Source organism: Doryrhamphus excisus, linkage group LG9, assembly GCF_037039965.1.
Source record: "Doryrhamphus excisus strain RoL-2023G ecotype Guam linkage group LG9, RoL_Dexc_Guam_v1.1, whole genome shotgun sequence".
Classification (NCBI taxonomy): domain Eukaryota; kingdom Metazoa; phylum Chordata; class Actinopteri; order Syngnathiformes; family Syngnathidae; genus Doryrhamphus; species Doryrhamphus excisus.
In genome coordinates, this window is record NC_136365.1 from 19262422 (window position 1) to 19286145 (window position 23724).

Here is a 23724-nt window from a genome sequence, read left to right on the forward strand (position 1 = left end):
TGATTGGCTGGCTGCCAGTCCAGGGTGTACACCGCCTCTCGCCCGAAGATATGGATAGGGTTGGGTGCTGGGATAGGCTCCAGCACCCCCCGTGACCCTAGAAAAATGAATGAATGGCTACTATGTTTGGGTAACAAGAGTGTAACAGCGGCCATAGGGGTGCTGTTTTATGTCTAGAGGTCTCTAAACATGTTAAAAAGTGTATTTAAAAGGTGCTAAACAGTTTCTATGTCATATTTTCTCATATGAGTGTAAAGGTGACTATAGGGGTATTATTGCAGATCTCAGGGGCTCTAATCATGTTAAAAAAACACATTCTAACTAATAAATTGTTCTATTTATAAATAAGGAGCACAATAAAATGTCAAAGGAGATTCAAAACAATCTTTCGTACATCCTTTAGTGTGTCTGACCACACCTTGCACCTTGCTGGGCCACACCAGGTGGCTCCACCCGTTCTCTATCCTGGTTCCGTGACCACCAGGGCGCTTGTAGAGTGTGTCTGACCACAGTGTACCTTGCTGGGCCACACCAGTTGGCAAAAGTTGTGTTTTTTTTTTTTTTAGCCAGTCATGCAAGGACCAAATGAACCTTTCCATTGTGTTGGAAGACCTAGTCTGTTCTCAGTTTCCAAGGCGGCAGAAGAGCGACGGTGCTTGTAGATCTGCCTTCGAAAAGAAGACAAAACAAGAGACTTACAAAAAAAAAAAGGACTTTTATTTTGATTGAAGGAGGGGCCTCGAGGGGCGGACAGTTCCTGTGGCTGGTTGGTGAAATCAGCACAAGCTTCAATGTGTCAAGTCTTGCCACTGACATGATGCTAGGCTTGAGAAGTGAAAAGAAAACGCTGCTAAAGCTCACACAAGGAATGAAAGAGGAAGACATGCACGTTTTACTCTTATGTACGGATCTCATCAAACATTTGCAGGATGCTTTGTTGAAATCATTCTGGATTATTTATCGTTTCATTTGCGTGATATAAAGCTTTGTTGTTACGCATTGGAGATTGCAGGCTCATTTGTGTGTGTGTGTGTGTGTGTGGACCGTGGCGCTTGCTTCAGCCGGTGCGCTTGATGATGTGCACTCCAGATTCGGTAAAAACGGGGCCGCTCATGTCTCCAATCTTGAGCGCAAAGGAGGCGTCTTCGAAAGGTTTCTGCATTTCACCTGAAGCACAAACACACCGTGTGCTTGACTAGCACACACACCTTGTCGACCGCATCCTGCCGAACGCTCACATACGCTAATCATCATATTTACATATGACATATGTATAGTACATGTACAATAGTACATTTTTACATGAGACATAGTCAACATTTTATTGTATAGTTCTATATTAATAACATACACATAAAATTAACATTCATTCATTTTCTACCGCTTATCCTCACAAGGGTCGTGGGGGGTGCTGGAGCCTATCCCAGCTGTCTTTGGGCGAGAGGCGGGGTACACCCTGGACTGGTCATACCAAATAATATACCGTATTTTCTGGACTATTAGTCGCTCCTGAGTATAAGTCGCATTAGGCAGAAAAAAACATACATAAGTCGCACTGGAGTATAAGTCGCATTTTTTGCGGGTAATTTACTTTACAAACTACTTGACCAAAACAGACATTATGCCTGTCCTTTTCTAAATGTGCAAAAAGTCAATTCTAGTTATTTTTACACTGGTCTTAAGATCAGGTCTGGATGATGTTAGGTAGAGGAAGAAATCCAGGTAAAATGTAGAAAGGAATATAGTCTTCTGTGTCAAAACGAGCAGGAAGAATGCTGATGTGATTTGACCGTCACACTAGGACAGTGTTTTGCAGTGTTTAACAACTTCCAAAGAGTATACTTATACTTGTGTTCTATATTAAATCAAGTAATGGAAAAAAAAGAGGAACATAAAAATAAACAAGGTCCTGACCTTTGCCAAAGAGTCCCAGGTCCCCACCGTTCTTTGCTGAACTGCAGTCGCTGAACAGGGAAGCCAAGACGTCAAACTTCTCTTCTCCGGACTTAATCTGCTCAATATATTCTGAAGAACATAAAAAAGCCAACCAATAAGCTGAATAGATCGTGAACAGTAAAAAGCGTCTCCAGTGTAACGCTAAAACTTCCTTGTGTGTCCTAGCTTACTCTGAATAAGATCCACAGCCTCATCTTTGGATCTCGTTATGTTCGGTTCCCGCCAGGAGGATGGACGACGTGATTGGTTGTGTTTGACCAAGAGGTGGGAGCAGCGTACCTGAGGAATAACCACATTATAATAATAATAATAATAATAAGAGCCTCCATGGTGTACTAGGAGCGCATCTTGAGGAAAAAAATCATTGTGGAGACATATTTACCTTATCTGGCTCTCCAAGGCAATCTCCTACTGGTCGCTCCCATTGGCTGGCATTGGTGGTGTGGTTGAAGTAATACACCTTGCCTGCATGGCACCATAAAGAGTGAATCATTTAATATCTGTTACACTTAACTTGATTTATTTTTGATTATAGAACATTCTACGCAATTAGTAGCTGGAAACTTTGCTTACCGAGCATTCACCATCACTAAACCGCTTTAGAAAAGACTATTATTGTGATGCACGTGAGCTTTAGCGGCACAATGACGTCATATAGGCCCCATGGTGGAGCCTCTCGAGCCCCAACGTGACTTAGCAACTTATTCAACAAACAATACAGACTAACAAACACAATATATGGCCCAGGTTGCCACAAACATCAACTCCGGTCTTTTTTCCCCTCGAAACGGTGTAAAGTTTTATCGGCCTGTTAGGCGTAATTAATCCGCAATACTGCGGCTGTTAGCATCGTACCCAATAGTACCTAGATCACGCCTCTTAGCGCACTAGAAACCTCTTTTAGCTTCTCGTGGGTGCTTATTTAATCACCTGAGTTGCGGCTCATTCTTTTCTCCCAACCCGATGGTAAATTCTCTTCATCTGCCATTATATTCCCGTCGCTGGTTTCACGCAAAAATATTTTCAAATTCAATCCAGCAGCGGCCGTGTGTCTGTCACTGAAGCCCGACAGTTTGCGACCACTGCCGACAGGTTTACGGCTAGCTTGTGTTCCCCATTGAACCCGCCTTCCTTGGCCCAAGCGTTCCTTCAATTGGCTAATGTGCGAGTCAAGTCATCTTTACGCCGATTTGATTGGTCCACAGGCGGATCTGGCTTTGAAGCGAGCTTCACAGACAACAATTGCGGCCAAAGCAATATCTTGTAACTCCGCTGCCAATTCCCAGGTAATGTTGACGAAGACACGCATATATATAACTTATCAGGAATTATTGTCACGATGTTTAACTCCAGCTCGTACATTTAGGATGCAAACGTAGATTTTACCGTGTGTTCGAACACCAAACACATGATAGCATCTTAGCTAGCGTTAAACGATACCCTTACGTTGAGTTAAAAATCGACTTTTGCTTGTTATCGTGCAACAACAAAGCACAATGGGAAGTTACATCATTGTTTAAATGTCATCCTGGTGGCTCTCACATAAACATGCGAGCGAACTAACACTTTTAGCACGTTCTCTTTGACAGACATTACTAGAAGATGATCGAGGTGGTGTGTAACGATCGTCTGGGGAAAAAAGTCCGAGTGAAGTGCAAGTATCCTTCAGCCTGCTTTGTTGAATGAATACTCCTGTGAGAGTGTCCGTTATACTTCAACGTGATGATTTTTTGCTAAGAATTGTCATCAAATTCTCGTTTGTATTACTTAACACTAACACTGCAGCTCTGAGGACACCATCGGAGACCTGAAGAAGCTCATTGCAGCCCAGACAGGAACGCGATATGACAAAATAGTCTTAAAGAAATGGTAAACACCTTCTCCTCCACCCCATCTGGATTAAGCATTAGCCTTCGAGTACCGGTTCGTCTTCTAAATGTTCTTCATCTCTGTGCCGCAGGTACACCATCTTCAAGGACCATGTGTCACTGGGTGACTGTATCCTTTCCACTTATCAAGGCCTTGACATGGTCACGGTGAGCTTTGTGACGACTTTGACTTGACCGTGAGCTTTGCAGATGAGATCCACGATGGGATGAACCTGGAGTTGTACTACCAGTGAACCGGACCAAGACCGACCAAACAGCAGACCACCACGCAAACACGACTTCTGTTGCCGTTTTAAAAAGGGGGGGAAAAAAACAAGTTGATGATGCGAGAAACTTGATGTCATGTGATTTTTGTTTTGCTATCATGGGAATAAAGTTGATTGATTTCCATCACATTGTACTTCTTTACTTCTAAACCAAATGTGGTTCCTTACTGGATAAAAGCCTGGAAGTGGTGTTCACCCTTCCAGGTAGGTTAATAATACTATCATGGTCACACAAACACAATTCTTTATTCACATCATGAGATGGCCAGCTTCTCAGGGTGGCTCTACAATGGTCCACTTGGTCAGCTGTACTCGGAGAAGTCCTCTTCTACGTAGTTGGCAGGGAAGAATCCCACCTGGCAACAGCACACACACGTGAGTCTGTGGAAGTTGTTTTTGAGTGGTGTTTTTTTTTGTGTGTGTGTGTGCTCACCCTGCCGTACACCTCCCCTTTCCACCAGCCACTGTGACCTTTCTTGGATAGGATCTTGATGGTGTCTCCTTCATGAAGCGACAGCTCTGAGCGGTCGCGAGCTGAGAAGTCATATCTGGCCTTGGCCACTCTGAAGCAGCGCGTGATGCCTCCTGCCAGGTGATCAATTACATTGGATGAGCATAAAGGTGAGCAGGTTGAAACATAACTTTATATGTTTAGAAATCCGAAGCAGAAATAAGACAGAAAACCAGTTTACCACCTCAATACACCTTTTAACATTAGAGCCATATAGACGTGGCATAACATCCCTATATTCACCTTTACACTACTATTACCCAATATAGTAGACAAGCGAAAAACCTGTTTACCACCTTGTAAATACACTTGACAAGATTAGAGCCCTGTAGACATGAAATAACACCCCTATATTCACCTTTACACTCCTATTACCTAATATAGTAGACATAAGAGAAAATAAGACAGAAAACCTGTTTACCACCTTGTAAATACACTTGACAAGATTAGAGCCCTGTAGACATGAAATAACACCCCTATATTCACCTTTACACTCCTATTACCTAATATAGTAGACATAAGAGAAAATAAGACAGAAAACCTGTTTACCACCTTGTAAATACACTTAAGATTAGAGCCCTCTCGACATGAAATAACACCCCTATATTCACCTTTACACTCCTATTACCCAATATAGTAAACAAGAGAAAAACCTGTTTACCACATTGTAAATACTTAAGATTAGAGCCCTCTAGACATGAAATAACACCCCTATATTCACCTTTACACTCCTATTACCTAATATAGTAGACATAAGAGAAAATAAGACAGAAAACCCGTTTACCACCTTGTAAATACACTTAACAAGATTAGAGCCCTCTAGACATGAAATAACATCCCTATATTCACCTTTACACTTCTATTACCCAATATAGTAGACAAGAGGAAAACCTGTTTACCACCTTGTCAATACACTTAAGATTAGAGCCCTCTAGACATGAAATAACACCCCTATAGTCACCCTTACACTCCTATTACCCGATATAGTAGACATAAGAGAAAATAAGACAGAAAACCTGTTTACCACCTTGTAAATACACTTAAGATTAGAGCCCTCTAGACATGAAATAACATCCCTATATTCACCTTTACACTCCTATTACCCAATATAGTAGACATAAGAGAAAATAAGACAGAAAACCCGTTTACCAACTTTGTAAATACACTTAAGATTAGAGCCCTCTAGACATGAAATAACACCCCTATAGTCACCTTTACACTCCTATTACATTCCTATTAATATAGTACACATAATAAGATAATATAAGAATAAAATGTCATGGTTGCAGGCATGTGCCTTCCTATGATAGCACCATGACCAAAAATATGCTTATAAAAATGAGCAAGGCACTAATGCCATGTAGGTTCAATATTTAATGTGTGACTTACAGCCACGTTGTAGACTCTCAAAGAAGAATAAAAGGCAAACCTTTGGCGGTGTCGTTGGGCGTGTGATGAGGCCAGCCGCTCTGTTCGGCCTGCTTGTGAGGCGTGTGCAGCGCCGTGTCCACGTCCTTCACGCACTCCTTCAGAGAGTTGTGCTGGTAGAACTCGATCATCTCCTTAAAAAAGAAAAAAAAAGCCAGGAAGGATGAAAACATGGCTGAATGGTGATGGGTACAGAATGTTACTGATAGCCAGCGAAACTGACCACTAAACTCTTGAATGCTTTCTTGTCGTTGATGCGGAACAGGCCGTCACTGGAGGTGATTTTAATATGTTTGATGTCCATGTTGAACCTGACACAGTGGAGACGTGACTGACGTTAGCACATGTTAGCCCTTTCATTCAAACATAGGTCTGTAATAGTATTTACAGTAATCCCTCCTCTAGCACGCTCCATTGCTTCCACCTGACCATCCATTCATTTTCGATGCCACTTAACCCAGCTGACTTTGGGCGAGAGGCGGGGTACACCCTGGATTGGTCGGCAGCCAATCACAGGGCACATACATATATATATATATTTTAGAGCCCTCTAGACACAAAATAACACCCCTATAGTCACCTTTACACTACTATTCACCAATATAGTAGACATAATAAGACAGAGAAAATCTGTTTACCAGCTTCTAATACACTTTTTAACAGTTCTAGAGCTCCCTAGACATGAAATAATACCCCTATAGTCACCTTTACACTACTATTAACCAATATAGTAGACATAATAAGACAAAAAACCTGTTTACCAGCTTCTAATACACTTTTGAACATTTTTAGAGCCCTCTAGACATGAAGTAATACCCCTATAGTCACCTTTACACTACTATTAACCAATATAGTAGACATAATAAGACAGAAAACCTGTTTACCAGCTTCTAATACACTTTTGAACAGTTTTAGAGCTCCCTAGACATGAAATAATACCCCTACAGTCACCTTTACACTGCTATTACCCGATATAGTAGACATAATAAGACAGAAAACCTGTTTACCAGCTTCTAATACACTTTTGAACAGTTTCAGAGCTCCCTAGACATGAAATAATACCCCTACAGTCACCTTTACACTGCTATTACCCGATATAGTAGACATAATAAGACAGAAAACCTGTTTACCAGCTTCTAATACACTTTTGAACAGTTTTAGAGCTCCCTAGACATGAAATAATACCCCTACAGTCACCTTTACACTGCTATTACCCAATATAGTAGACATAATAAGACAGAAAACCTGTTTACCAGCTTCTAATACAGTTTGAACATTTTTAGAGCCCTCTAGACATGAAATAATACCCCTATAGTCACCTTTGCACTACTATTAACCAATATAGTAGACATAATAAGACAGAAAACCTGTTTACCATTTTCTTAAACACTTTTGAACATTTTTAGAGCCTTCTAGATATGAAATAATACCCCATCTAAAGCCCCTATTCACTACTATTACCCATATAGTAGACATTATATGAGAAAATAAGACATAAGTCTCATGTGTCATGCGTTTTGTTTGTAGGGGAGCGGTGTGAGGCGCGTACAGGAAGTGATGACAGCCAAAATGAGTGCCATCTCTTATGCTTCATTTAGGAATAAATTGGGCATGTGCTTAGCTGCTGTTGTACAAATAGCAGGCTGCATTCAACCACATACGCCCCCTAGTGGCTGTGAGCATTTCAGGACTGGAAGAACAAGATGGACGGTGTAGAATCGTACTTGATGCTGATTGCAAACTCTCCTGCATCCTTCTGTCGGATCAGGTAGGTTCCGTCTGAGCGGGACATGAGCAGGGTCTTTGCGGCCGATCTGTCCATGTTCCCTGCAAACCTTGGAGCGCATTGCCAAGTTAGCATTTTGCTAAATGTCAGTCTTTCCAAATGTGCGCCTAGCATCAAAGCTGTGGTCAGTGTTGAACTCACCAGCTGTAGGCGGACAGGTCAGGGGTGGGCCTCTGGGAAAAGGGTGGGGTTAGCTTGGAGTAGAGTTTGGGTACGTGCACACGTTGGCTGTTCCAGATTATACTCACACTCAAATAGGGCTGGACTTTGCTGCAGGGGAACCATCCCGTCTGACCTCCAGCCAGGTTCCTTCCCTGAGGAACAATAAATAAACAAATCAAGAATAAAGAAAATCAATCAGTAATAAATAAATAAATATAATAATAATAATAATAAAAAAACTGCAAATAATACAAACTTAAGAAACCACATATAGTTGGTGGGTAGACAAATTATTTTTTTCAGATTAAAATGAACAAAGCATTATTAGAGCCCTGTAGACATGACAAAACACGACTATAGTCACATTTATACTCTTTTTATTTACAACATATTGCGCAACTGCAGGGTCTTGAGACACATGCTAACTCGCAAACTAGAGAGCTAGCGACCTAAACGGTAGCCTTCAAGTTATTTCCTTTCAACTTAAATAGCCAAAAACTTACCACTTCCACACGGATAGGGAGGATAACTATTAACAGTTATTTAACCTTTAACATGAACGTTAATATTTTTTTCTGGGTACATGATACCATACAGCATCCATATCAAACTTGCGCGGGCCGTACTAACATTAAACTTTCATATCAAGGCGGGGGCCTCAAACTAGTGTCCTGCGGGCCACATTTGGCCCGCGGGCCGCGTGTTTGAAACCCCTGATTTCGGGAATGACAACATCTTCTAAAATTAAAAAAAGAATAATCCATCATTTAAAAAAAACACTCCAATGAGGTAAGATGACCCGTACTATGAGGGTCAGCAAATTAAGCGCTCCTTTTTTCTTTTTTGATGATTTTTTGTGAGGGCTGTCGCGTCAAAATCGCTTTCCCATGACGTCCATTGTTAGCTACCTCATATTAACTTGTTTTTCACACTAGAAGGCAGAGAAATAAGAAATAAATGTGTTCATGTTTCACATTGGGAATGATGGGCAAAATTCCCCTTTAAGAGGAAGGATGCTGTACCAAATGCTTTGCCATGAGGGGAATCACACACCTAATCAGCCACCTGAAAAGTATACAGAGACCTCTGTATACCACACAGGCTGCTCGGCGCATGTGCCCGAATACAGTGCACCTTCTGGGCCACATCATGTGGCTCCTCCCCCTCTATACTCTGCCTCTCTGGATAGTAGTCATATCAAAAATCTCAATATTTGTCACAGTAGGCTTGAAGATGAAAAGTTGAAGAACAAAGTCAGCTTGTGCGTGGAGTGGAGGCTACGGGGGTGAAAAAGAAGGCGAGCGTCGCGCCGCCACACTAACCACAGGAAAGAAGAATCAACACTTTACCTCCCACCACGACAGATCCACTTCTGCCCGCGTCAGCTCCACGACGTCACCTTTGTTGAAGTGAAGCGGTCGACCGAACCCTGCAGGGGGCGGCGGCAAGCCGAAGTACTCCTGACACGCCTCCATCTTGGGAAACCCTGAGCGACGAGGGACCATTTTGAGCGTAATTTTCAACAATTTTTCCTGAAATGATTAAATGCAATTGGTGACTCCAAATTGTCCATAGGTATGAATGTGAGTGTGAATGGTTGTTTGTCTATATGTGCCCTGTGATTGGCTGGCCACCAGTCCAGGGTGTACCCCGCTTCTCGCAGAAAGAGCGCTGGGATAGGCTCCAGCGCCCCCCGCGACCCTTGTGAGGATAAGCGGTAGAAAATGAATGAAATGAATGATTAAATGCGGGCTGCACGGCGGTCGAGTGGTTGGCACGTAGACCTCACAGCAAGGAGACCCGAGTTCAATCCCACGCTCGGCCATCTCTGTGTGGAGTTTGTGCATGCAGGCGTGGGTTTACTCCGGTTTCCTCCCACATTCCAAAAACATGCTAGGTTAATTAGCGACTCCAAATTGTCCATAGGTATGAATGTGAGTGTGAATGGTTGTTTGTCTATATGTGCCCTGTGATTGGCTGGCCACCAGTCCAGGGTGTACCCCACGTCTCGCCTGAAGACAGCTGGGATAGGCTCCAGCATCCCCTTGTGAGGATAAGCGGTAGAGACTGGGTGGTAAATGAAAAGTATGGCTGCTGAGCCTTGAGGGGCGTTCACAGTCCTGTCAGTAAAACCAATGACTATTGGTTATCTTGCTAGCTAAGGAGGTGTCATTTCTTACCCAAGCCTGCGTTCCCAGAGGACCTGTTTGTCCTGCTCTAAGGGGCAAAGACAAGAAAGATGATATAAAGCAGCACATTGCGATGAATGGATATTAAAATCCTGATGTGATGCTAACCTTCCTTGCAGTGCTTCCATGCTCTGACATTGGGAGAGAGAAACAGAGCGCGGTCGTCATCACGGTGATGAATCGAGGAAAGCTAATGACGCTGATGAAAGGTGACTCACCTGAAGTGCGCCCGCAGGCCGGGACTCTGGCCAAACACTCTTTATGCGCCGCCGCCTTGCAGCGAGTGCAGCGGTAGCCCTGGAAGAAAGTCCCTCTGAGGAAGAGACGCAGCGTTACGCCCACGCAGGACCTCTCCTGGAGAAATGAGGATGAGGAGGACATAGCGTATCCTACCTCAGCATCATGGAGCACGCCTTGCAACACGCCGTCTCCTCAAAGCTGTGCATCTGGAAGTCGTGGCTGTTGGCCGTGGCGTTCTCAGGGCACAAGTTGGACCTGCCAGGAACACAAGACTGCTCATATTTTTATTGCAAATGTTGATCCAACATGAGAGCAAGTGTTAGCTGTACATACATTAGTGTAATATCTAATAATAGATCTCATTAATCAGTTAATTCATTCTATTTTGACCACATGCTGGAGGCCAGTTCTAATGCATAAAAAGAGCTGCGGGACAAAAATGGCCCCAGTGGCAGACTTTGGACACCCCTGGATAAACTCACAGAGCCATCTCAAACTGCTCCAGCCACTTCTTCTTCAGTTCTGGCGTTTTGAAGAAGAAGTCGTAGCCGATCCTGCCGTGGGGATCCAGCAGAAGGAACAAGGAGGACCACTGTGGACACAAGCCCAGATCATCATCATCATCCTCAGCATTGTGTTACCACAGCGCCACAGGAACATGAAGCACCTTCTTTTTGTCCTTCTCCCCGCCCGTCTCGTCCCGTATTTGGTAGCGCTGAAGTTCGATGATCTCCTTCAGCTCAAAGGTCTCGCCGCTCTTCTTCTTGCACACAAAGACGGCCTTGTCGAAGAGGAAGGCGTACCTGCCCACAGGACGGACACAAAGCTGCCTGAAAGCAGCTACTGCAACTACACATTGGCCAAAGATCCTCTATATGACAGAAGCATTTAAGCAGCTACTGCAAAAAGACTGATCCAATGTCTCCAATGATGACTCCGGATTTGACTCACCCGGTCTTGCCTGGACCTGACACTTGACTTGGACCTGCATGTCTTTACTTAAGACATGACTGCAAAGACCTACCTTTCCTGCTTGGACTTTTTCTCAGAGCTGCAGATCTTCAGCTCTCCATCCATCTTGGGTCGCCCAAACAGGGCCAAGGACTGGGTCTGCGGAATTAGAGGGGTGACATGAGGTCAAGTGAGAAGAAGTGAGGGTGAGGTGTGAGCTCACCATGTTCTCCATGGACAGCTGGAAGGTGGTGATCTGTCTGAGGATCTCGTTGTCTCGCTTCACCTCATTTACGCACTGCGCCAGATCCTAGCAGACCTCATGTTAATAACACACACACACGCGCACACACACACACACACACACACTCACTCTCATGGCGTCAAGAGCCGTTCTCAGGTTGTCCTTGTCTGAAGGGTCGGTGGTATGTTTGAGCAGCTCCTGAAGACCCAAACATTACTTTATTTCTTTGTTTCGACACCTTCTACTTCACTGTCTACTTACATAGAAATCTAATACTTTAGTTATTAGATAGAATATTAGATAGAATAGAATGCCTTTATTGTCACTATACACATGTAATGGTAATGGAAATGGCTTTATTTCATTTGAACATGCATCAGATTACAATTGAATGCATCACATAATCAGTTCACAGTTCCACATGTCCAAAAGGAGTAGGAAGAAGCAAAGCTTATTAAATCCTACCCTTCCATCTGGTACTTTTACAATCAGTACAATCAATCATGTTACATTTGTTCACTTCCTGCCTTTCTAATATAATTTCAGTTTTTTGTTGTTGTTGTTGTTTTTTTAATTATTATTTTAAAATTTTGAATTTTTAGTTTTAAATTTGATTTTTTTGTTTTGATTTTTACATTTGTAGTTATTTAAATTAAAACAAATGTTTAATTTATTTTTTTTATTATTTAAATAATAAAAACAACAACAAAAACAAAAACTTAAATTATAAATTTAATTAATTTTAATTTAGATTTTATTGAGACTGTAATTTTAATTTAGATTTTATTGAGATTGTAATTTCAATTTAGATTTCAATTTCAATTTAGATTTCAATTTCAATTTCAATTTCAATTTCAATTTCAATTTCAATTTTAATTTTATTGAGATTGAGATGTCAGCTTGTGTCCTACCTGTAAGAGCAGCGGGTACTTGAGGACCCTCTGCATGGGGACCATGAGTAGATCCCTGAGGGAGAATCTCCCACTGTTCGCTCTCTTGGAACACTCCTGACAAATACAACAGCAGCTTTTATTTTGACACTGTTATGTACTGGCGCTCAGGGGGAGGGGCTTGTCGCATAGCAATCAAAATAAGATGGAAGAGGCGGCACCCCGGTCTTTATGATTCCTATTATTTTGTACCATCAGCACAAGGCTCTACTAGGTCGCATCTACTAAAGCATGTTTCCGCTTTTCAAAAAATCCTCTTCATCAGTGGTTCCCAAACTTTGTACAGTCATCAGACATTTGACCTGAAGCCAACACTCCAAAAAAAAAGATGGAAGGTTGACCAATCACGATAAAGCAGTATCTGTCCAAGTAGAACATTTTCCAACATTGTGTTAGCTTTTTGGAAATATCACCTACTTTTGCGCTGCATGCGCATGTGTAGTTGTGTTTACTGTGATTTACAAGTGTCCCTGAATGCAGCGGCAACTTGTGTCCTAAGATTTATGTGATGAACCTGAATGCACCGTTTTAGAAAAAGCTGGAGGAGTACTTTGCTGGTTTTATCTGACTGCATAAACTTTCCATGGTGTCCCAACTTTAAAAGAACCATACATAATACAACCATCAATAAAGTCTCATTTTTGGGTCAATCTCCACTCAGGCTTTCACCGCTGGGGCCATGTGGGGATGAAGTGGAACACTAATATAAAGGACATCTTCAAGATGAAACACCCTTAATGCACAAAGTCAGCATTCGGACTTATTTATTGATATGATGCACACAGAGCAAGGAACAACCGCTCTGTCTCCTTCCTGGTGCAGTCCTCTCACAATGTGAGGCATTCAGGCGCACTCATAATTTTGAGTGTCTGGCGCTAACTTTCATTTTTATTCACGTACCCCCAATGGCAATTGACATACCCCATGGGTTCCCAGTTTCTTACCTCCAGCTTCATCCTGATGTCCTCCCTCGTACTCCACAGCTTGTCCAGATGTTTGCTTGCCGTTTCCACTTGACTACAGTAACGGCCGTACAGGAGGAACCTAAAAACAAGAAAACAATGTCACAGAAAGCGCTCACATTTCTTATGTATGTGTGTGTGTGTGTGTTACACACCTCTCCTTATAGTTGACAAACACCTGGTGGAGGTTCTTGGCTCCATTTAGCATGGAACTCTGGATCTCCTCCAGAAATTCCCGGTGTGTTTTGGCCAAATCCTACACACACCATGTATACAGTTGTGGTCCACATGTTGTGTAGATACAATGGAGTAGAACAGAATACCATACATGGATGTTGATGAAGATGATCTCAATGTCCGGAGCTTGGAGAAACCTTTCCAGAGGCTTCTTAAAGTGCTGATTTGAGGAGAAGATTTTTCTTTGTATACTTTCACAGCACATGTGTGTATAAGTGTGTGTGTTGCACACCTGTAAAATAGATTCCAAGGTATCTGAGTACTTTCCTTCTGTCTGTTTGATCTCCTGCAGGCAGCACTCTCGCTTGTCCACGCCAGGCTTCTACCACACACACACACACGCACACGCATGTTGGAATACAGCCGTGTAGGGAGGGTACTGGAGGTAGCGGCATAGCTTCCACTGACAGGTTCAGGATGTTCCAACGTTCTCATCAAGTCTTCGTAGATTTCATCCCCTTCGTCGTCCTCTTCATCCACACAGTCGTACAGATCTTCATCGTCATCCAGCGTGTCACTAAAGAACAGGGTACATATGATGGTAATGGTAATGGTTTTATTTCATTTGAACATGCATCAGATTACAATTGAATGCATCACATAATCAGTTCACAGTTCCACATGTCCAAAAGGAGTAGGAAGAAGCAAAGCTTATTAAATCCTACCCCTCCATTTGGTGCTTTTACAATCAGTAACTGTTACATTTGTTCACTTCCTGTTTTCCGAATAATGAATTTTTTTTTCATTTTCATTTTTTAAATTACAAATTTTATTTATTTATTTTTATTTCTTTTTTTAAATTATTTTTTATTTTCTATATTTTATTTTCTATATTTTATATTTTATATTTTATATTTTATATTTTATATTTTATATTTTATATTTTATATTTTATATTTTATATTTTATATTTTATATTTTATATTTTATATTTTATATTTTATTTTTTTTGGGTCACATACCGAAGTACAAGGTGAACGTAGTCCTTGCAGAGAAGTATTGGATGACATTTTTAGCTAATTGCTTATTTTTAGCCTTATGCATTATTTTAGCTGTTTGAAGAAGAACTATATCAGCAAGTTGAAGTATTTGTCATTTTAGAAATAAGGAGTTAGTATGTCCTCTGTAGGCGGCATTATGAATTATCCTTACTGGCCTTTTTTGCAGTACATTTAGCGAGTGAAGATTGCTTTTATAGATGATGATTTCATGGCTGACGTTAGCAGTGTAGCATCTCAGCATCTGTACTGATGATGCCTCACCAGCCATGAGTCTGACATGAGTGATATTTTCAACTTTATCATGATGACACAAAAGGCTTACTCTATCTTGTCCGACAGGCCGTTGTAGATCTCCTCATCCGGAATGTTTCCTCCTAAAGGGAAAGGCCTGGAGAGGTGACAGGAAAAGAGAAACATATGAGAAGATAACATGAATAGAACTACAATTACAGATATACCATATTGTTTTTTTCAAACCCATAATGATGATGTTTGCTTCTTAGGACCGATATCAGACCAATAACTTTTTTATACCATTTTTTTATTTACATGTAACTGTACTTAAAATGCTTGTGAAACATAATCTATATTACACTTCAAATGCACTCATCAAAGATCCTCTATATGACAGAAGCGTTTTTAAGACGCTACTGCAAAAACAATAATGAAAGTGAATGGTTGTTTCCAAGGGGAAGTTATGACAGGTATGATACAGTATCAGCGCACTCCCAACTATCATCTTTATTATCATTATTATTTATTATTATTACTCACTGGAGTCCTCTTTGAGTAGAAATTGAGGAGTGAGAGAGGATGGACAAGGTGCTGAGGACCTGTTAAGACACACAAGTAAACATCATGCTGTAGAACAATTCATCATATGCCAGATTCATAAAAACATTCCATTCTATTTTCCTCCACTTATCCAGTTGAGGGGAGCAGCAGTCTCAGCAGGGAAGCCCAGCGGCTCTATTCTGAGCCCCTTAACAATTTGAACCCCCCCCTATGGTAGACCCAAAGTTACGCCCTATGTCAAAGGGCCATCACTGGGTCTGCCATTTTGTTGCACAAATGAAACATAACACTGAGTGTGAACTAGCATGCTTGTGCTCGGCCGCCTCGCTGACACACATTATCGCAGCACTTCCTGTTTGGGCCAGTGTGGTTATGTACATGCAAGCAGGTGTGTGTGTGTGTGTGTGTTGTTCAGCCTTTAGTGAGTGTGAGACTGTAGCTAGAGGCTACCTTGGCAAAGTCGCGAACGTCAAACAGGTCAAAGGCCTCAAAGAGATCACTCTTCTTCAGGTGGAACTTCTCCTGGCAGACACCCAGGAAGGTCCGAATGTTCTTCAGGCACAGGAACTAGACACAAAGTACACACAATATTGTCCTTTGGATCATTCATTGGCCGTCTAAATTGCTCCTATTGTCTAACAAAAAACATTTTTATTTAAATTCATGCAAAACATTTTGTCTTGGTTTGTGTTAGCGTGCAATATATGAGTGTGACTATAGGGGTGTTATTTCATGTCTAGAGGGCTCTAGTCATGTTACTAAGTTTATTTACAAGGTCGTAAACAGGTTTTCTATGTCTTATATTCTCTCATCATGTCAACTATATTGGCAAATTAGAGTGTGAAGGTGACTATAGGGGTGTTACTTTATGTGTGGAGGGCTCTAATCATGTTACCATTCATGTTACCATGTGTATTTAGAAGGTGGCAAACACATTTTCTATGTCTTATATTCTCTTATTACGTCTACTATATTGGCTAATAAGAGTGTAGAGATGACTATAGGGGTGTTATTTCATGTGTAGAGGGCTCCAATGTGTATTTAGAAGGTGGCAAACAGGTTTTCCATGTCTTATATTCTCTAATTATGTCTATTATATTGGCTAATAAGAGTGTGAAGGTGACTATAGGGGTGTTATTTCATGTGTAGAGGGCTCTAATCATGTTACCACATGTATTTAGAAGGTGGTAAACAGGTTTTCCATGTCTTATATTCTCTTATTATGTCTACTGCATTGGCTAATAAGACTGTAAAAGTGACTATAGGGGTGTTATTTCACGTGTAGAGGGCTCTAATCATGTTACTACATGCATTTAGACGGTAGTAAACAGGTTTTCCATGTCTTATATTCTCTTATTATGTCTACTATATTGGCTAATAAGAGTGTGAAGGTGACTATAGGGGTGTTATTTCATGTGTAGAGGGCTCTAATCATGTTACCACGTGTATTTAGAAAGTGGTAAACAGGTTTTCTATGTCTTATATTCTCCTATCATGTCCACTATATTGGCTAATAAGAGTGTGACGTGACTATAGGGGTGTTATCTTGTGTGTTGAGGGCTCTAATCATGTTACCACGTGTGTTTTGAAGGTGGTAAACAGGTTTTCTATGTCTTATATTCTCTTATTATGTCTACTGTATTGGCTAATAAGAGTGTAAAGGTCGCTGGTGGTGAGTGAACATGACGCTCCGTCTCACCATATATCAATACCTCAATATCAATCTACCTGTCCATACGCTGGCAGACATGACAGTTGACATCACTTCCTCAAGCAGCAGCAGTGTCTGTGTCCGTTTGTGTATGTGTGGGCATGTCTGTGTCCGCGTCTGTGCGTGTTGAGCAAAGTGGGAAGTGTCATTTGAGAAAAAGAAGAAACGCTGCGTTGTGACTGACACACATCATGGCCTTGTTTACGCTGGCAAAATGAATCGTGAACACACACACACGCAAACACACAAGCTGTCAGCATCTGGAAGATCCTCCACTTGTGTAACACAATGCGTGTGTGTCATTGTGAGTGTCGTGCATTCCAGAGTATGATAGTCTGTTATGAAGCAGGAAGTGTGCTAAGCACTGTTAGCCACATAGGATTTCCCACCGTTACACATGTTGGTGACACACACACACACACAATATGATGATGGTATTGCCACAGCATGCCGGTCCGATTTTATTTTATTATACATGATATGAATGAAAGGCTGTCATCATGACGAGAAGGAACGTTTGTGTGTGGAATTATTTACTTGGTGATCCGCTCAATCACACCTCCTCCCCAACTAAAGAAATTGAAATGGCAATAAAGACGGGCGTTATATTTTAACCTTTATTAGGGCTCGAGCACTGACCAGTGCGAAAGCCCTATTGTAATCGTTCCGTTTTTTATTCTGACGAAAGGACGGCCATTTTGAGGGCCTTAACATGCCCGAAAACTCACCAAATTTTGCAAGCGCGTCAGGTCTGGCGAAAATTTCAATCTGGTGGGGGTCCCGAAAACAATGTTCCAAAATTGACTCTCTAGCGCCACCTTTAATTTTTGAAAAAATTGGCCCCCGCCACCAGTTTCACCTATCGTCACGAAACTTGGTGGAGACGTCTATCGTGACAGGACGGACCAAAAAGTCTCAAGAACCCATATTGGAAAACGAACAGGAAGTCGGCCATTTTGGATGGCGGCGGCCTTTTTCGTGCCAGAAGTTGGGGTCGTATCTCGACGAACTCCTCCTAGGGGGTTTGACCAAATGAGTCCGTTGTTGCATCAACGGACACTAGACGGATGGCCGACGTTAAATTGCGAAGGATTTTGGGATATTCCATACGATGTGGGCGTGGCACGCCCCCAAATTTTTCATATGTCCGGGCCTTGCACGCTGAGCGTAACTGTAGACGTGAATAACTTGGCTCCACGTGGTCAGATCTTCATCATACTTGGTACATGTGATCATGGCCCCGCCCCGAAGGTCCCCGTAGGTCACTTCCTGATTTCGTCGCAGCGCCACCTTTTGGCGACAGGCTAAAGGCGTGTCATCTACATGAGGCCTTTTCTGCCAGGAGATTCATCAGATGAACATCGGGGTCACAAGGTCACTGCCTGACAGCCTGGTGAAGCCTGTTGATGGACCATGATGCAGGAAAAGCGCACGTGGTGGGCGTGGCCTGGCGGCGAATGCTCAGGCCTCGCCATTTACATAGAAAAGGTCATCATTCGCCCGCAAAAGGTCGCATGGGCTTGAAAACTCATAGGGGGGGTCAGAATCCAGGCCTGAGCGGCCTGGTGTGGCCCCCATATGAAACCAAGCCAAATTGACTCACTAGCGCCACCTAGAAGTTTTAAAATAATTATCCCTCGCCTCCCGTTGCACGTATCGGCATGATTTTCGGAGGAGACAGCACTCGTGACAGGACGCACAAAAAAGTCTCAATAACCCATGTTCTAAAACCAACAGGAAGTCGGCCATTTTAGGTGGCGGCGGCCATTTGGGGGCGGATGTATGGGTCGTATCTTGACGAACTCCTCCTAGGGGGTTTGACCGAATGAGTCCGTTGTTGCATCAACGGACACTAGACGGATGGCCCACGTTAAATTGCGAAGGATTTTGGGCCGCTCCATAGGATGTGGGCGTGGCACGCCACCAAACTTTGACCATTTCATATCTGGCCCTGCCTGGTGTCTGGCCTTGCCTTGAAGCAATGTACATCAAAGTCAATACACAGTTTGACTGACAGACTGATGATGTCAGTTGATGGACTATGATGTGTGTAAAGCACATGTGGGGGGCGTGGCCACGGCGAATGGTCAGCCTTCGCCATTGACCATCAAAAGGTCATCATTTGCCTGCAGAAGGTCACAGGCTGCTGAAATCTTAAACGTGAGGCCTTAATCCAGGCCTGAGTGCCCTGGTGGTGCTCCCATGTGACACCAATCTAAATTGACACACTAGCGCCACCTAGAAGTTTCAATTCATTATCCCTCGCCACCCGTTACACGTATCACTATGATTTTCGGTGGAGACGTCTATCATGACAGGACGCACCTAATGCTCCAGAAGCCATGTTCTAAACACAGCGCCACCAACTGGTGGAAATGTATATCTGCCGTAACTTCCTGATTCATGGTCAGATTGTCTTGAAAATTTTTTTGGTGTGTTGGGTCAATCTCTGGTTTGTTATACTGTGTGTACATAGACTCTATAGCGCCACCAACTGGTGGAAATGTATATAGCCGTAACTTCCTTCCACATGGTCGGATCAGGCCCAAATTTTTTCTGGTGGTTTGGGGTACCCTCTGGTCTATGACTGTGTGTGTACATACACTGTATAGCGCCACCAACTGGTGGAAATGTATATAGCCGTAACTTCCATCCACATGGTCGGATCAAGCCCAAATTTTTTCTGGTGGTCTGGGGTACCCTCTGGTCTATGACTGTGTGTGTACATACACTGTATAGCGCCACCAACTGGTGGAAATGTATATAGCCGTAACTTCCTTCCACATGGTCGGATCAGGCCCAAATTTTTTCTGGTGGTCTGGGGTACCCTCTGGTCTATGACTGTGTGTGTACATCGACTGTATAGCGCCACCAACTGGTGGAAATGTATATAGCCGTAACTTCCTTCCACATGGTCGGATCAGGCCCAAATTTTTTCTGGTGGTCTGGGGTACCCTCTGGTCTATGACTGTGTGTGTACATACGCTATAGCGCCACCAACTGGTGGAAATGTATATCTGCCATAACTTCCTTACGCACGGTCGGATCGGCCCCTAATTTTTTCTGTTGGTTCGGGGTACCCTCCGGTCCGTTACCGTATGGGCCAACCACTCTATAGCGCCACCCACAGGCGGAAACGTATATCCGCCGCAAGGACCTACCGCGTGGTCCGATCGTCGTGAATTTTTTTATGGCGGTTCGCGGTGTCGGACGGGATGTGACCGCGCACCCGCCTCGCCGCCGCTGTCGCCCCCTCCTGGCGGAAAATTGCAAGTGCCGTGACTCCCTTACCGTTTATCCGCTCGCCGCGGTTTTTCGTACGGCGCGTCCGCGCGCCCGTCCGGTCGCGCGCGCGACCCCGACCCGCGCGTACCCCTGACCCGCGCGTACCCCCGAGCGCGTCGGGGTGCTCGAGCCCGCTCATCACTGCTTGCAGTTTTAATTTTTAATTGTTTTTAGTTATTAGTTGTCTAACGGGTCACTTTCTCTGCTTCCTCTAAGCCTGCTCTGTCCTGAAACCTGACACCACATCGCTGCTTCTGGCTCATTTGCATACTAACAGTGACTGGATGTTTTGTGAGGGGATGGAGGGGGGGCTACCTGGGCCTTGGAAACACATACAGCACTGCCACCGAGATGGGTGGAGCTGTCATTTTTTGGCAGAGTTTTCACTTCTAAAATTTTGATTTAGGGGGTAGCCATTTATTTACGGGGGCGATGCCCACCTCCCGAGACTCACTGTAGAGCTGGCCCCGCTTTACATAGTGTACATAAGTCTAGTCGTGCTGCTCTTGTCCAGGTGGATTAGAATAGAAGGTGTGTGTGTGTGCGTGTGTGTGTGTTACCTGGGACATCTGGGGACGCAGGTTGATCTCTCTCAGGTTGACGGCCTGCGGCAGCAGGTTGTTTAGCAACTGGCACAGCAGCACGCCGTCTCTCAGCGCTTGAGCCAGTTCACACACCTTCACACACACACACACACACAATTCAAATTAGGAGAAAGCTTACCTATAAGCATGGGATAGGCTGTGGAAAATAGGAGATAAAAAGTATAAAAAAATATTTAAAAAAGTTTAATAAATAAATAAAATAAATGAATTTAAATTTAAAAAAAATAAATAAATAAGTATAAAGATAAAAATTTTGAAATAAATGTCAAAATTAGGAGAGAAAAGTCAATTAACAGGAATAAGTCCAAATTATAACATAAAAAGTCATAATTGTGAAATAAAAAGTAAAAATTATGTGGCAAAAATATCAAACTTTGAAGTAAAAAGTCCTAACTATGAGATAAAAAGTTCTGATGAAATTAAAGTTCCTAATGATGACATAAAATCATCAGTTAAAAGGTCATAATGATGACATAACAAGCTGAAAGTGTAAAGGATACGAGTGTGAGCGACGCTCTGACCTGCGCTCCTTCCCATGTGACTCGGTGGGTCTCGGGTAGGACCCGGCACTCGATCAGCCATTTTGCACACTGACGCCACAGCTCCATCTTTCTTTGCTGCATGGACACAAGTATTGGGACACAGCTCTTCACTTAGGGGTCATGCCAATGCTAATGCTAATGATTTCATTTTCTTTGAACATGCATACAAGTTACAATGAAATACTTAATTGGATTCACAATTCCACATGTAGGAAGTAGCATGGCTTATTTAGTCCTGCCCCCCATTTATTCACTTCCTGTATTCCATGTTATCTATTTAATACAAAGAAAATGTTTTTTTTCCCCTCACAATCATAATTGTCCCATATAATAATCATTCATTCATTCATTTTCTACCGCTTACCCTCACGAGGGTCGCGGGGGTGCTGGAGCCTATCCCAGCTGTCTTCAGGCCAGAGGCGGGGTACACCCTGGACTGGTGGCCAACCAATCACAGGGCACATATAGACAAACAACCATTCACACTCACATTCATACATCCAAAGGACAATTTGGAGTGGCCAATTAACCTAGCATGTTTTTGAGATGGCCGAGGGTGGAATTGAACCCTGGTCTCCTAGCTGTGAGGTCTGCACGCGAACCACTCGACCGCCGTGCAGCCCCATATAATAATCAGTGTGAAAATAAATAAAAAAAGCAAAGCTAAAATGTTTTTGTCTTTTGACAATTACAACTGGCAATTCGACAATTGGTGACTCCAAATTGTCCATAGGTATGAATGTGAGTGTGAATGGTTGTTTGTCTATATGTGCCCTGTGATTGGCTGGCCACCAGTCCAGGGTGTACCCCGCCTCTTGCTCAAAGACAGCTGGGATAGGCTCCAGCACCCCCGCGACTCGTGAGGAAAAAGCGGTAGAAAATAAATGAATGAATGAATGAATCATACAGTATGGATGGACAGGAAGTGAGCTCCAATGATGTAAACAACATGTCCATATTTGGACAGCACACCACATGATCTAACTTTATTATACACGAGTTCCAGACAGTGAAGCCATCTTTTTTTAGCTATGGACTTAAACCTTTGATCAGCTGATGAACAGCCTTTTTTACTTGAATGCTCCTTTGAAGTCCATCCATCCATTTTCTATGCCGCTTATCCTCACTAGGGTAGCGGTAAGCTGGAGCCTATCCCAGCTGACTTCGGGCGAGAGGCGGGGCACACCCTGGACTGGTCAGCAGCCAATCGCAGGTCACACATAGACAAACAACCATTCACACTCATATGCATAGGGAGAACATGCAAACTCCACACAGGGATTCGAACCAAGGTCTTCCTGACTGTGTGGCCAACATGCTACCCACTCTCCACCGAGCGGCTCTGAACATTTTTCCTATTTCTTCTTTTTGCATTTAGAATCTCTACAACCTCCTTAATATCCAGAAGAGTTCTTGCAATGTTTCAAGTGGTGAGAAACATGTGGCTCAAGAGTGGATGACTATGTTACATTGGTTTTAGCCATTTTCTTCTACTTTCACTTCCTGTCGGTAGTCCCAGAGCTTCAGTCTGTATCATACAAAAGTCAGCCTTGTTCAATGTTAAACCACACTGATGAGAAACACACCCCAAAGAAGTCCATCCAGACCCAAAAGTAGGAAACACAAGGAGCTCACCTTCAGATGGTTCTTCAGTCTTCAGCCCGCTTTTGTCGTCTCTTCATGACTTCATTGTCACACTCTACCGTTCCGCCTCTCTTCCGTGGTGGGTGTTGTTTTTTCGTGCTGTCGGCGGCTTCGAGCAACTTCCTTTTTCCTTACACATGCAGTCGGGTAGACACGGGCACAGCCGTTGCTATGGTGAGCCCGGCCGGCTGAGTAAGGTCAAATCGTGTGTGGCTTTTCCAGGCTTTTGGACTCTGGTGACCCTGTGGAGGCGTAAGGATCACGATCACCAAGAACAGCCACATGCCAAAAGGTTACGGAAGTATCTGGAAATGAAAATTACACACAAAGCAAATGTAAAAAAAAGGAAGGTACCAGTTCTTGAACACTG

At 43.1% G+C, this 23724-nt stretch overlaps 3 protein-coding genes across 4 annotated transcripts; 1 reads left to right on the forward strand and 2 right to left on the reverse strand.

The window, feature by feature from the left end:
* Positions 1–700: 700 nt before the first annotated feature.
* Positions 701–3051, reverse strand: pin1 (peptidylprolyl cis/trans isomerase, NIMA-interacting 1). The gene is made up of 5 exons (XM_058089128.2): positions 2887–3051; positions 2339–2421; positions 2127–2235; positions 1915–2025; positions 701–1167 (listed from the first exon to the last, which is right to left on the reverse strand). Exons 1-5 carry the CDS (start codon positions 2942–2944, stop codon positions 1058–1060), a joined length of 471 nt encoding a protein of 156 aa, XP_057945111.1. The 5' UTR covers positions 2945–3051; the 3' UTR covers positions 701–1057.
* A 26-nt stretch (positions 3052–3077) lies between these two features.
* On the forward strand, positions 3078–4235 carry ubl5 (ubiquitin like protein 5). Its single transcript, XM_058089141.2, has 5 exons — positions 3078–3242; positions 3546–3614; positions 3742–3825; positions 3917–3954; positions 4035–4235. The coding sequence occupies exons 2-5, from the start codon at positions 3559–3561 to the stop codon at positions 4076–4078; spliced, it is 222 nt and encodes a 73-aa protein (XP_057945124.1). The 5' UTR covers positions 3078–3242; positions 3546–3558; the 3' UTR covers positions 4079–4235.
* A 102-nt stretch (positions 4236–4337) lies between these two features.
* vav1 (vav guanine nucleotide exchange factor 1) lies at positions 4338–23680 on the reverse strand. Of its 2 annotated transcripts, XM_078793573.1 has the most exons (29): positions 23346–23659; positions 21690–21785; positions 21124–21240; positions 16018–16134; positions 15547–15605; positions 15095–15160; positions 14180–14288; positions 14004–14093; positions 13863–13931; positions 13690–13790; positions 13517–13616; positions 12534–12629; positions 11752–11820; positions 11602–11688; positions 11452–11537; positions 11095–11230; positions 10910–11019; positions 10581–10682; positions 10406–10500; positions 10296–10318; positions 10179–10215; positions 9348–9484; positions 8085–8150; positions 7978–8009; positions 7775–7885; positions 6274–6361; positions 6052–6184; positions 4545–4696; positions 4338–4467 (listed from the first exon to the last, which is right to left on the reverse strand). In XM_078793573.1, exons 2-29 carry the CDS (start codon positions 21774–21776, stop codon positions 4414–4416), a joined length of 2529 nt encoding a protein of 842 aa, XP_078649699.1. In that variant the 5' UTR covers positions 21777–21785; positions 23346–23659; the 3' UTR covers positions 4338–4413. The 2 variants fall into 2 exon arrangements, with proteins under 2 accessions (XP_078649699.1, XP_078649698.1); XM_078793572.1 differs by having other exon boundaries at positions 7978–8150; positions 23346–23680.
* Positions 23681–23724: the final 44 nt, after the last annotated feature.

What these genes read in the sequence shown, in the direction of transcription:
- pin1 (XM_058089128.2), bottom strand. Translation starts at nt 2,944, where the DNA reads ATGGCAGATGAAGAGAATTTACCATCGGGTTGGGAGAAAAGAATGAGC. An exon ending in GCCTTGGAGAGCCAGATAAG is followed by an intron (nt 2,236 to 2,338) that starts GTAAATATGTCT and finishes GTTATTCCTCAG; the next exon opens with GTACGCTGCTCCCACCTCTT. An exon ending in CCTGGGACTCTTTGGCAAAG is followed by an intron (nt 1,168 to 1,914) that starts GTCAGGACCTTG and finishes TTTGTGCTTCAG; the next exon opens with GTGAAATGCAGAAACCTTTC.
- vav1 (XM_078793572.1), bottom strand. Translation starts at nt 21,776, where the DNA reads ATGGAGCTGTGGCGTCAGTGTGCAAAATGGCTGATCGAGTGCCGGGTC. An exon ending in AAAAAGTCCAAGCAGGAAAG is followed by an intron (nt 11,231 to 11,451) that starts GTAGGTCTTTGC and finishes TCCTGTGGGCAG; the next exon opens with GTACGCCTTCCTCTTCGACA. An exon ending in GCCCAACGACACCGCCAAAG is followed by an intron (nt 4,697 to 6,051) that starts GTTTGCCTTTTA and finishes ATCACCTGGCAG; the next exon opens with GAGGCATCACGCGCTGCTTC.
- ubl5 (XM_058089141.2), top strand. Translation starts at nt 3,559, where the DNA reads ATGATCGAGGTGGTGTGTAACGATCGTCTGGGGAAAAAAGTCCGAGTG. An exon ending in AAAATAGTCTTAAAGAAATG is followed by an intron (nt 3,826 to 3,916) that starts GTAAACACCTTC and finishes TCTGTGCCGCAG; the next exon opens with GTACACCATCTTCAAGGACC. An exon ending in CCATGTGTCACTGGGTGACT is followed by an intron (nt 3,955 to 4,034) that starts GTATCCTTTCCA and finishes TGAGCTTTGCAG; the next exon opens with ATGAGATCCACGATGGGATG.